General features: G+C 48.7%; 1 protein-coding gene across 1 annotated transcript in view; it reads right to left on the reverse strand.

Annotated features, from left to right (window-relative positions):
* The window catches only part of FANCM (FA complementation group M), a 60822-nt gene that overhangs the window by 29912 nt on the left and 18258 nt on the right, over positions 1 to 12652 (reverse strand). Inside the window, exons 5-10 of the mRNA XM_066552502.1 lie at positions 6840 to 6971; positions 5922 to 6054; positions 5146 to 5274; positions 4599 to 4700; positions 3011 to 3195; positions 1495 to 1701 (exon numbers count right to left, since the gene is read on the reverse strand). Of these exons, the coding sequence (XP_066408599.1) occupies positions 1495 to 1701; positions 3011 to 3195; positions 4599 to 4700; positions 5146 to 5274; positions 5922 to 6054; positions 6840 to 6971 (888 nt within the window). The remainder of the gene's footprint in view (positions 1 to 1494; positions 1702 to 3010; positions 3196 to 4598; positions 4701 to 5145; positions 5275 to 5921; positions 6055 to 6839; positions 6972 to 12652) is intronic.

A 12652-nucleotide genomic window follows, 5' to 3' on the forward strand; every position in this document is an offset into this window, starting at 1 on the left:
CACACCCTCCTCTGCACCCTTGGAAAGCCCTGGAATCTCGGAGTTGCAGTTTAATGCTTGGTGACATGGCAGGCTGGGAGAGCTGGGAATGCTCCCCTGGAGAGGAGAAGGCTCCAGGGAGAGCTCAGAGCCCCTGGCAGGGCCTGAAGGGGCTCCAGGAGAGCTGGAGAGGGACTGGGGACAAGGGATGGAGGGACAGGAGCCAGGGAATGGCTCCCAGTGCCAGAGGGCAGGGATGGGTGGGAGATTGGGAATTGGGAATTCCTGGCTGAGCTGGGATTGCCAGAGCAGCTGTGGCTGCCCCTGGATCCCTGGCAGTGCCCAAGGCCAGGCTGGACATTGGGGCACCCTGGGACAGTGGGAGGTGTCCCTGCCATGGCAGGAGGCAGAGCTGGAGGATCTTTCAGGTCCCATCCAACCCAAACCACTCAGGGGCTCTGTGCTGGAGATTCCTGTAACAGTGAGTGAGGAGACTGAGCAGAGCATCCCTGGGGGCTGCAGCTTTGTCCCAAGGGACAGCTCTGAGCTCTGCTCCCTGGGACAGGGACAGGACCCAGGGAAGGGCTGGAGCTGTGCCAAGGCAGGCTCAGGCTGGATCTCAGGGAAAGGTTCTTCCCCAGAGGGTGCTGGCTCTGCCCAGGCTCCCCAGGGAATGGGCACAGCCCCGAGGCTGCCAGAGCTCCAGGGGGGTTTGGACAGCGCTGCCAGGGATGCCCAGGGTGGGGTTTTTGGGGTGTCTGTGCTGGGATGCTCCCGGAGTGTGGAATCCTCTGAATCCTTCCCGCTCAGGCAAATCCCCAGGGCACTGCCTTGGACAGACCTACCAGAGAGTTTTCCCCAGCTGGGCAGACAGAAAGAACTTCCCCATGTAATCTTGCACAACACCATGATCCATCCCAGTTCCTTTCCCCTTATATCCCAAATTCTCGTGGTTTCTCCTTTCCCTGCTCCCTCATGGGCTGTGCAATCCCTGGTGGCCAAACCCATCTTCCCTGTAGGGCAGTGCCCTTTGCCTGCCCCTTGTGCCACCCTGTCACAGACATCTTTTATGAAAAATCCTTTCCTTAGGGTTTTTCCTCCTGAGAAGCTGAGAGGCCTCAGGGACAAAATGTAACCAATGGTTATCTGCTGCTGTGGAATGCAACAGGTGCATCTGGGATTGGGCTCATGTGGTTGTTTCTAATTAATGGCCAATCACAGTCAGCTGGCTCAGACTCTGTCCCAGACACAAACCTTTGTTATCATTCATTCTTTTTCTATTCTTAGCTCACCTTCTGATGAAATCCTTTCTTCTACTCTTTTAGTATAGTTTTAATATAATATATATCATAAAATAATAAATCAAACCTTCTGAAACATGGAGTCAGATCCTCATCTCTTCCCTCATCCTGGGACCCCTGTGAACACGGTCACACCACCCCATGCCCTCCCCTCCCTAACCTGTGCACTGCACATGGCCAGCCAGGTTTTTTGTCCCTGCTGTCCCTGGCTCACCCTCTCCTCGCGGCCCTGGGCCAGGATGACGACGATGCGGCCGTGGCGGCGGCGGCCGGTGCGGCCCATGCGCTGCACCAGGCGCACGGGGCTGCGCTGCGCGTCGAAGCACACGATCAGATCCACCTCGCCGATGTCCAGCCCCTCCTCGCCCACGCACGTGGACACCAGGGTGTTGTAGCCGCCCTCCCGGAATCGCCTCACCACCTGCAGGGACAGCGGGAATGGCAGCAGCAGCTCAGCCAGGAAAACTGAGCTGTATCCTTGTCCTGGCCTGGAAGATCTGTGAGGGACAGGGAATTTCTCTGCTGTTCATGGGGCAGTTTGTTCTTGATCTCTCCACAGCCCATCCTCCCTGCAGGAGATCTCTGCTGTCCATGGCCACTGAGTGTCCCTGCAGGGCTGATCCAATCCCATCATCCCATGGGGAGATGCTGCGCCCAGGGGAGGAGCCAAGCATTCCTACCTGGATCCAATCTGAGCTTTGGGACAGCACAGCAGCCTCTGCCCAGTGCATTGTCAGAGGAGCAGCTTCTGCTGCCCTGCATGGCCAGAGGGAGCCCAGGCCCATCTCCAGCAGCCCTGGAGCTGCAGAGGAAAACTCCCCCCTTGTGCAGGATCCCTGCTCCAGCAGAGCCACAGCTGGCACTGCAGGAGGGCTGAGCCCCCATGGGATGGGGCTGTGCCACCCCCTGACACACAGGGGGCAGCTCCTCTTCTGACTCTTTCAGTGGTGTTTTTTTGTGGTTTGTACTATTGCATTTGTATTTTTAATTTCCCTAGTAAAGAACTGTTATTCCTACTCCCACATCTTTGCCTGAGAGACCCTTAATTTCAAAATTATAATAATTCATAAGGAGAGGGTTTACATTTTCCATTTCAGGGGAGGCTCCTGCCTTCCTTAGCAGACACCTGGCTTTTCAAACCAATTTCAGACAATTCTAAAAGGACATATTTTGTCTTTTTAAATTTTCCAGCTGCTACCTAGTGATCAAATACCACCCCAGTGTGACCAGCATCAGCATTTCAACTCTTTAAAATAAGGGAAAAAAGCACACCTTATTCTGTCTCCAACCATGGTATTCTTGTAAGACTGATCCTCCCAACTTAGCAGTTAAATATTTTAGGTGTTGTCTTTTTTTTAGCTTTGCTAGGTCAGAATTTAATGCTAGATCTTATCTGTCATACCTAAAAGAAAAATAAAATTCCCACAGCACATATTCGCGTATTTCCCCGGATTTTTGACATTTTAATTCAGCAGTTGTTAATATAATATAAATAATATAAATTATAATAATTCTATTTATATATAATATGAATATATAAATTATTGGTTTATTTTGCTCAGTGAGTATAATTTTGGATCCTCTGGAAACCACTGGACTCCACAGGGATTTACCAACGGCACTTGCAGCTCAGCCACTGCCACACAGCCCATACTCCTGGAGTTATTCACACAATTAATGTCTATCACTAATCATCACTAATTCCTAGTCCCAGCCTCCTCTCTCCTCACCTCCAGCTGCTCCTTCTGGGTGAAGCCCTTGGTGCTCTTGCCCGAGGAGTGTCCCACGAAGGTCATGGCGCGCACGGCCGGGCTGAGCCGCGCCAGCATCTCGGCGATCTCCTGCACGCTGTCCCGGAACGAGGAGAAGATCATCACCCTCGTGTCCCCAGGGGAGCCCTCACTCCTGTCCTCACCTGCTGGATTGGAAAATGGCAGGTTTTAATAGAATCATCAGTAAAAAAGGATGGGGCACCCTCCACAAGTTACACATTCACAGCTCTCGTCTCACTTAATGGGAAGAGCAAATGGGCAGAAAATGCTCCAAGATCCACGTCCTTAAAATTCGTCTTTGGATCAAAGCAGGCTCTCATGCTCATGGAGAATGAGAATGTCTTTATCTGAGGCACCCATACTAAAGTCACTTTGAAAAGCTGGGGTTGGATGGGAAGTGTTTTGGAATGAAGTTCACGATGCTGTTATCTCAATTTCTCTGGTTTAGGACCCTCAGGACAGCAGAACCATAATCCCAGAATCCCAGACTGCTTTGGGTTGGAAGTGACCTTAAATCCCATCCCATTCCCATCCCTGCCATGGCAAGGACACCTCCCACTGTCCCAGGCTGCTCCAAGCCCCAGTGTCCAACCTGGCCTTGGGCACTGCCAGGGATCCAGCGACAATGAATGGAACAGAGAGGGCTGGTGCTGTTCCAGTATGGCTGATGACTTTGGGCATGCATTCCTTCCCTCTTCATCTCAAATGTAGGGTTTTTATAGTGGAAGCAAAAGGAGGGAGGCTGGGAGGACAGAAAGAACTCTGAATGGGAAAGGGACAAAAGGAGCGAACTCCATGAAATGCATTGGGACATATCCTAAAGTTACAAACACAGAACTGGGAAACAATGTTCCTGGTAGAAAACATCAGTAGTTTCAAAGGTATGCTCAGAACACTGCATCCAAGAGAGAAAAAAAAAAAACCACAAAAAAAAGGAGAGAAGGGCAGGTCAGAAATGATCAGAACTTCACAGAGCACAAAGACCCAAACAGGCAAGATAAAAAGTGAACAAGATGCAAACAAATGTTATTACTCATGTAATATTCCAAAGGCTGGAATCAAGAATCTGAAACATCCCAAAACCAAGGAGATCCGGGTGATGTCTTCATCAAGATGAAAAAGAAAAGAGAGAGAGAGAGAGAGGTGAATGTAACTGAAGGGTCTGAACTTCAAATTGATGCTCAGAGTTGTTAATTCTTATCCTCAGGCTGGATATCAGAATTTTCATGCTTGAGGTCCTTAAATGACCTCATGGAACTCTGCAGCAGGGACTGAGAGGGGCTGCCAGGACAGACTGGGACAGGACCAGCAGGAAAGGTGGTAGAAATGAGCTCCCTATCCCTGTTTTACTCAGCTGTTAGAGCAGTTTATATCAAATCAATAAGGAGAATTTATAGGAAGTTTTATCTTACAGAAATCTTATGGTGAAGTTCTTCTGGAGGGGAAGATGCACAAACAAAGCAATAAGGCAGCACGAGGGAGGAAATCAATCAGAGGGATATTCCTTGTTTCCATTCCCAGATTTTCCTGAGCTGTTGGTACTCACCAGAACCTCCCTGTTTCCAGGATCTGAAGTGTTCTATTACAATCTCCTCCAATTTCTTCAATTTTGGATGGCTGTAGACAAATTCCTTTTTCTTTTCCAGTGCTGGAAAGGAAATAAAGTAATGAAAGATGTAAATAAGCCTGTAACAAACAGGAAGGTTCAGTAAACTTCATTCCCTCCCACTGTAATTATCTGAGTCAGACCCAAATCCTGACATTGATATTTAAATATTGGTTCTACACAAAACAATAAAATGCTGGCAGAAGAACATTTGTTAAACCAAATTTTTGAGAAAGTGCTGTTACTTTTGTTAGAGTCACACTGGAAAAGCCTTACAGTGAAAGAGTTGTATTTTAACCTTCATTTTAGAGCAAATTAAAAACTTCAAACACAGAAAACTTCCTTGAAAGTAGCTAAAACCACAGAGGGAAGAGTGAGAGGGAGGGAGAGACAAAACATTGGGAATTCAGTCTGGAATAAAGAGCAGCAGCCAGGGCAGCACAACTTTTAAACAGGAATATTCTGTCCCTGAGGGGGGAATCCTGACCTGTTGTGCTCTTGCCAGCACTTCCACTCTCAGGAGTCACAGCAGTGTCTGAGAACATGTCCTGAAGCTGCTGGTAGAGCTCCATGAAGTCCTGGTTGTGCCCCAGCTCGCTCTTGGTGCGGGACAACCCTTTGGAGAGAGTTGGAACATCTCAGGATTCCATTTCCTTTCCCAAGCTCTGCCTTCAGCAAACCTCACTGTGCCCAGCCTCTCAACCTTTGAGAGGCTTGAGCCTGTCCAGAGGAGGCAACGAGGCTGGAGAGGGGCTGGGAACACAAACCCTGTGAGGAAGCCCTGAGGGAGCTGGGGGTGCTCAGCCTGGAGCAAAGGAGACTCAGGGCTGCCCTCATCACTCTCACAGCTCCTGAAAGGGGCCTGTGCTCAGCTGGGGCTGGGCTCTGTCTCCAGGAACTGACAGAACCAGAGCACACAGCCTCGAGCTGTGCCAAGGGAAATACAGGCTGGAGAGCAGGAAAAGGTTTTTACAGAAAGGGTGAGAAAGTTCTGGAATGGCTGCCCAGGGAGGTGGTGGAGTCACCATGGATGGCAGCCTGGATGTGGCACTGGGTGCCAGGGTTGAGTTGAGCTGTTGGGGCTGGGTTGGACTCCATGATCTTGAAGGTCTCTCCCAACCCAGGGATTCTGTGAATATTGGGAACAAAACACCAAATCCATCTGCAGCCCCTCATTCCTTAAGGTGTTTTGTGCCAAACCAGCCATACAGCAAGGCAAATGAAGGGGAGCTGAATGGAATGATGCTCCTGAGGAGATCTCACCTTTGGATCCATCCATGATTCCCCACAGGTAGATGAATAAGGAGCGGATTCCCATCTGCAGCAGCAGCTCGTACCCGTGGTACAGACTGATACAAAGGGCAAAGTCTCCTTCAATGATGCCTTGATGGATTCCCTGGGGGAGAAAAGCAGATTCTGATGGAGTTAGGAAGTGGCTGAGGAGCAGGAATCCCACTGCAATTCCTGCCCAAAACCAGAGTGACACCTGAGGAGCAGAGCAAACCCCAAAGTGATGCCCAGGGAGCAGTCTGTCCATCAGAGCCCTCAGGGGACAGACTGCACAATGCTCAGTGAAGGCAATCCTCTTCCACCTCCAAAATGCTCTGCAAAATACCTCCATTATCTCCCAAAATTAGCTCATCAACCCTCAGACTCTGACAGCTGAACCATCAGCAGCCAGGGATTTCTGGCACATCCACCCAGGCTATGGAGTTAAGTCAGGAAAATTGCCTTGCTTACACTGAAGGAGATTTCCCACTGCTCTTTTTGAGGCACACAGTCTTTTTTTTTTTGGCAATTTTCTTTAAGTTTACAAAATTTGACCATTCCATGAGGATTTACCAAAAAACAGGAACAGGAATATACCTTTGAGGGGAAAATGAAAACTTGGCTATCAGTGATTACAATGTAAGTTCTCAGAGCAATTTCACTTAAATAGAGTGCCTGATCTTTTCCTTAACTCTTCTATATTGGCATCCAGAAATGTGGAACAATCAGGAATATTTTATAGATTTCATAAATGATCTTAAAGAGCCCTTCCATCCCAAACTATGCTGTGATTCTATTTTATTCCATGGCTAAAACCAGAAATCTACTTAAAATGTCTCCGGAAATATTGTAACAATGGATTATTCCTATTTATTCCCCACTTTAATAGCATGAAATAAATAAAGAACTTACTGCATGTTGTGCAGAGGGGTTCTTCCTGTACTGATCCCTTGCCAGGATGATCTGGTACTTGGTCAGGCTGGGAATATCCCTCCTGGATAAAACTCCCACCTTAATCAGGCGCCCAGCAAATGCTTCCAGCACCTGCAACCAAAACCCAGCACAGGTGAAGGGGGGTGAGCCCTTTGAAATGATTTTATTTTTATAGATCCTACACAACAGAACATGAGCAGCTCATGGGTTTTATTTGAGACACAGGATTTTCCAAAGGGAGCTGTGCTGAATTCTGAGTGCTGTGTTACTGTGCCAGTGCTCTGCCTCAGTGCAAGGTTCTCCATAATCAGGATGTTTTTAGGTTAAGTCCCCAAATTCCTGCCAGAGCACTTGGACAAGGCTCTCAGGCACAGGTGGGATTGTTGGGGTGTCCTGTGCAGGGTCAGGAGTTGGACTCCATGATCCTTGGGGGTCCCTTCCCACACCCTCCTGCCCCAGGATAACCCTGGATCCACCCAGGAACTGAGGAGTGGAAAATCCCCTGGGATCTGGAATGGAGCAAGGGCTGAGCCAGCAGAGAGGGACAGGAATGGGATGGACCCCCAGGTGTGGAACAGGGGCTGCAGTCTCTCTCACTGCTCTCACTCCAATGGCACTTGGATCCCAGGAACACCTGGATTCACCTCTGAGGAGACCAAACTGGGTGAAGGACTGGCCAGCATGTCCAGGATCTGTGTGGAAGGGATGGGAACTGGGAGACAGGAGCAGAGAGGGACGGGCACAGGCACAGCAGCGTGTCCCATTTCCTGCAGAACCACCCCAAGACACAGCTTGTATTCCAACATCACATGTACCTGCTTTCCACCTCGCTGCAGCAAGGACAATAACCTGCACTAATGCATCTTAATCCTGTTTTTCCTCTTTGCTTCCCAGCCTTAGGTGGTCAGGATTTTTCCACAGACTTAGTTTGGCCTGAGCACTAACTCTGTCATAATTGCAGTAATCAGATTTGTCCCACAAACCCTGTTTACAACCTGTTGGCCCCCTTGGCCAAAGGCCCCAAAAAGCCCAGTGCACAAGAACAGGCTTCTCCAAAGCTCACAGTTTTCCAGTGCTACTTCCATGCACCCCGTGTTTCCCAAGTGTTCAGGCACTCCAGCAGCAGCACAGCTGCCCTGCCCTAAGAGGGCTATAGTGTAACAAATGCTTAATCCCTTTAGTGTCCCTTTAGCCCACTGAAAAGCATCCAACTAAACCAATAAAGCCAGGCCTAAGTCAGGCTTCCAACAATGATCCCAGCAGTGGGGAGAAAATGTCCTGACAGGTACAGAAAGGCACGTGCAGAACCCAGTGTGTGTTTAGCCCTGAGTAACAACACTCATCTGTTACTCTAGACACTCCTCCATCTGGCTTCCCAGATGCTGTTAGGATGCACAAATATCCTCAACATGCACATGCTGCTGATGCTCATACAGGGGCAGCTCAGTTCAACTTCTGTCTGCTTGCTTTGATTATTCCTATAGTTTAGTCTAAAAATTAGTGTATGATATTGTTTATTTATAGGTCTCCTTTTATATTCTGTGTGTAGAACCTGTGTGGCATTAAAATGAAAACGGAATCACAGAATGCTTTGGGCTGGAAGGGACCTTAAATCCCATCCCAGCCCTGCCATGGCAGGGACACCTCCCACTGTCCCAGGTAGCTTCAAACTCCCGCGTCCAACCTGGCCTTGGGCATTGCCAGGTTGGACACTGGAGTTTGAACAATTAGGAATATTTTATGGATTTCATAAATGATCTTAAAGATCCCTTCCATCCCAAACTGTGCTGTGATTCTATTTTATTCCATGGCTAAAACCAGAAATCTACTTAAAATGTCTCCGGAAATATTGTAACAATGGATTATTCCTATTTATTCAATAAATAAATATTTATTGAATGGCAATTCTGGCAATTCTATTCCAGCCCCTCCCCACTCTCCCAGCCAGGAATTCCTTCCCAATATCTCATCTAAATCAAAACTAAAATCCTAAGGAATGGAGTGGGAGTAACTGCCATCATCAATGACAGCAGCATTAATCCCACAAAGAATCAAAAATGCAAGGGGAAATCTGGAAGGGCTCAGGGAAAGCTGGGCAGCCCCAGCTCAGCTGTGCTGGGGAATCTCCACGCTGCCCTCCCAGGGCCCCAGGTCACTCCCACTGCAGCAGCAGCAGGGTAAGCAGCTCCCAGCTGATAAAGGGAACTCACACACATGGAGCCAGGATTCTCAGTGCTTTGGGCATCTTGGGCTGCTCCTCTTCCCTGGGAGGGGCTGGGCTGGCATTGCCAGAGCAGCTGGGGCTGCCCCTGGATCCCTGGCAGTGCCCAAGGCCAGGCTGGACACTGGGACACCCTGGGACAGTGGGAGGTGTCCCTGCCATGGCAGGGATGGGATTTAATTCCCTTCCAACCAAACCATTCCCTGACTTTACCCTGGGCCATGGGATGGGAGCCAGGCTGGGGCAGCCCCTCCCTGCCTGCTCTGTGTCCCCTGGGGCACCTGGGACACCCAAAGGTGTCACCTGGGACACTCCAAGGCCTTCCCAAGCCCTTCCAGGTCTCCTTTATCCCCAGGGGAGCTGGGTCACGGCCTCACAGCTCCCAGGGAAAGCAAGGCAGGACACTCCATCCCCAGGCATTCCTTCTAATTAAGGCTCAGGGATTAATTAAGCCAAATAAACCACTAACACCTCTAACACCACCAACAAGCAAACACCAACTGGAGGCTGCAGTAGTGCCAGGAATTTCTGGAGGAAAGGGAGGAAATAAATGAAGAAATCAAATGTTGTTTTCTTAAAATACAGCCAAAACCATTCACCAAGCCACTGAGAAGGCTGAATGCACAAGGAGTTCATTTCTCATATAAGTGAGAACAAAATTAAAAATGCAGTTTAGTTTCAAGGGTTTAAAATTCAGAACTTGATGTTTTGTCACAGAGTTTGTTACTGTTCTGTTGTTCTTCAATCCAGGCTGGATCTGATGAGTCCCTTTAAAAGGACAGAGACAGAGATGTCTCTGTGCCAGCTTACAGGAAAAGGCATTTTCCAAATAAACCAAAATGCTGACCATGAAGGAGGAACCCAGTGCTTTTCATTTGAATGGATACACTGGTATATCTCCCATCAAACCCCAAACAGTTGGACATGAGCACACTTGAAATGCTGAAGATGAAGCTTAAACTATGTCTCAAGTAGTGGAAACAGATTCAGGCTTTTCACAAATGTTCCTCTTGAAAAGAAATTAATATTTTCATTAAAAAGTAATGGCCATTAAATCTGATATTTCAGCACTGGTTTATGATTTCCTACAGCTGCTGCAGAGCGTTTTTATCTAAAAAGCAATTTCCATTACCTGTACTTTTCTGTTTCATCCTTTGACCTAGTTTCTAACATATAAGAAAATGATATTGTCCCTGTTTGCTCAATGTACACCCCTGTCTGATTTAATCACCTTCTGCAAAACAACCTGGTGCTGTTATGAAAGGCAGCAGGATGCAGTCACCTGGAGCTTCAAACTCCCAGGGAACAGTAAACACAACCTACTTAGGAGAGCCTCAGCAGCAGGCACTGCTCCCTGGTTACATTTATCTTGCCTCCATAGCTTCATTTTTAATTAAAAAGATAATACTTCTGGAAAAGTCCCCTCAGCCTTTCCAAAACACTTCAGTGTCGTGTTACCCAAACACAGCCATGGAATTAATTCCAATTAATTGCTCAGGAGTGCTCGTGGCTTTCTGCAGCTCAGTGGCTGGAGCTCAGAGCTGACAGATTTACAGCCAGCAGATAAAAGACAATTGGCAGAGTTATCCCATCCTGCACTGGAGCTGCCAAGAGCACAAAGATTTTCTCTGTTCCGAGGGATCTCCCACAGCAAAGCACAACGAGTTCTTGGAGCCCAGGATGAGCTTAGAACCTGGTTTTGGAGCTCTGACAGGAGCTGAGGACTTGTGTACAGGGCAAAGGACTTGTGTTCCTGTGCCAGCTACACCTCACTAAAAACTGCTCCTAATCTGTTTTCTGTTGGCACAATAAAAAACAAAGGCTCTAAACTAACGCCCTGACCTAATTATTTTAGTGCAGATTTGCAGGGGTTCTTTAGCAAATAAAACACCCATAAATAACTGTTAGAGTGCCTTTTCTTTCCCAGGGGAGAAGGAGGGGTGGCAGAAACGTGCTGCCAAGCAGACAGGGCCTCCACAAACAGGGACTCCAAAGGTGCATCCCCTCCACAGGAGCTCCCCAGGTGTTCCCAGCCTGTCCTGGGAGGGGTTTTAGACTGGGTTTTACAGAGCCACACTGGGCTGAAAGGGAGCTGCACCTTCCTCCAAACCCCCTGGCTCCTGCTCTGTCAGAATCCCACACTGGTTTGGGTTGGGAGGAGCTTCAATCCCATCCATCCCAGCCCTGCCATGGCAGGGCCACCTTCCCCTGTTCCAGGCTGCTCCAAGCCCCAGTGTCCAGCCTGGCCTTGGCTATCCAGGGATCCCTTCCCAACATTCTGGGGCTGAGCTGGTGAAGGAAATGAGCCCAGGTAGTGCCAGTGAGGCAGCACCACACCCAACCCCCTGCTCTGCCCTCTCCCAAAGCAGGAGCAGGGAACACCCACGAGCTCCAGGAGAAACCCAGATCAGTGCTGGCCCTGAGCTGCTCCAGATCCTCCCATTCTCCAAGAACAGAGCCAAGGAAGGCAGGGCAGGGCAAGAGGAAGCTGTGCCCACCAGGCCCTGCTGCACAGGGGCTCAGGAGGGCTTCACCCCTCAGACCCACAGCAGGGCTGTGCCAGGGCAGAGACCCTGCAGGGAGTGTGAACACAGCCAGAGCCTCCCCCTGCTCCAGGGAAGGGCAGAGGAGCATCCAGAGCATTCCCTGCTCTGTTCCAGCACTGAAACCAGGGAGCTTTGGGTTCCCCCAGGGTGATACCTTGAGGAGAGTCCATGGAGCAGCCAATATTCCCAAAAGTAACTTCCAGGAGCAAACCCCGTCCAGTGTCTGCCTGCTGGGGAGGCTCTGGAGCTCTGACTGGCACTGAGCTTTAGTTATTCTCCTGTAAAACTTCAGAGTTGTGACAAACAAACTCTGAACCAGGCAGAAAAATGAATTTTGTGCAATTCCTTCCTGATGTTTTCTCACCTGGCCAATAAAGGAAGGAGAGCAGCAGGGACACAGCAGGGCAGGGTGGATTTTAGCTGATCCTGTCCCTCTCCAAACCCAATACTGCTCAGCCCAGTAATGATCTTGGCACCAAAATTTTGTTTAAGTTTCTATTAACTCATTCACACCCTTCCCAATCTTCCGGGGACATGAGACACACTGAAAATTCACTGTTCTTCCCTGGAAGCAAAAAAACCCAATACTTTGTCTTTTCCTACCAGCTGAGTTTTCTCCTGTTACAGCATTTTTCCTTTCATAGAGGTTATAAAACAAGACCTCCAGTTTTTACTTTTCAACTAATTTCACCAAGAACAATTTTACTTTTTACTGAGAGATGTTAAAAAAGAAGTGGCTTTTCTGTATCAACTCACCACTCAGTAAGTGACTGTCAGACAGAAAGGAGCATCCACTAAGGATGGTTTGGATCTGAAATTTTCAAGGCTGAATATCAGTTTTTCTGTTCTGTTCAGAGACAGAACCTGCCAGGAATGCACAGAGAACACAGCACTACCAAAACTGTGTTTTTTCAAATAGTGGCTGTTTATTAGCCAGCAGTGATACACAAAATTAGCGAGTTTGGGGACAAAACCACAACAAATACAACAAAAAATCAGCTTTTTTCACCTGCAGTAACAAGGAG

The sequence above is a fragment of the Molothrus aeneus genome, chromosome 6, assembly GCF_037042795.1.
Source record: "Molothrus aeneus isolate 106 chromosome 6, BPBGC_Maene_1.0, whole genome shotgun sequence".
Taxonomy (NCBI): Eukaryota; Metazoa; Chordata; class Aves; order Passeriformes; family Icteridae; genus Molothrus; species Molothrus aeneus.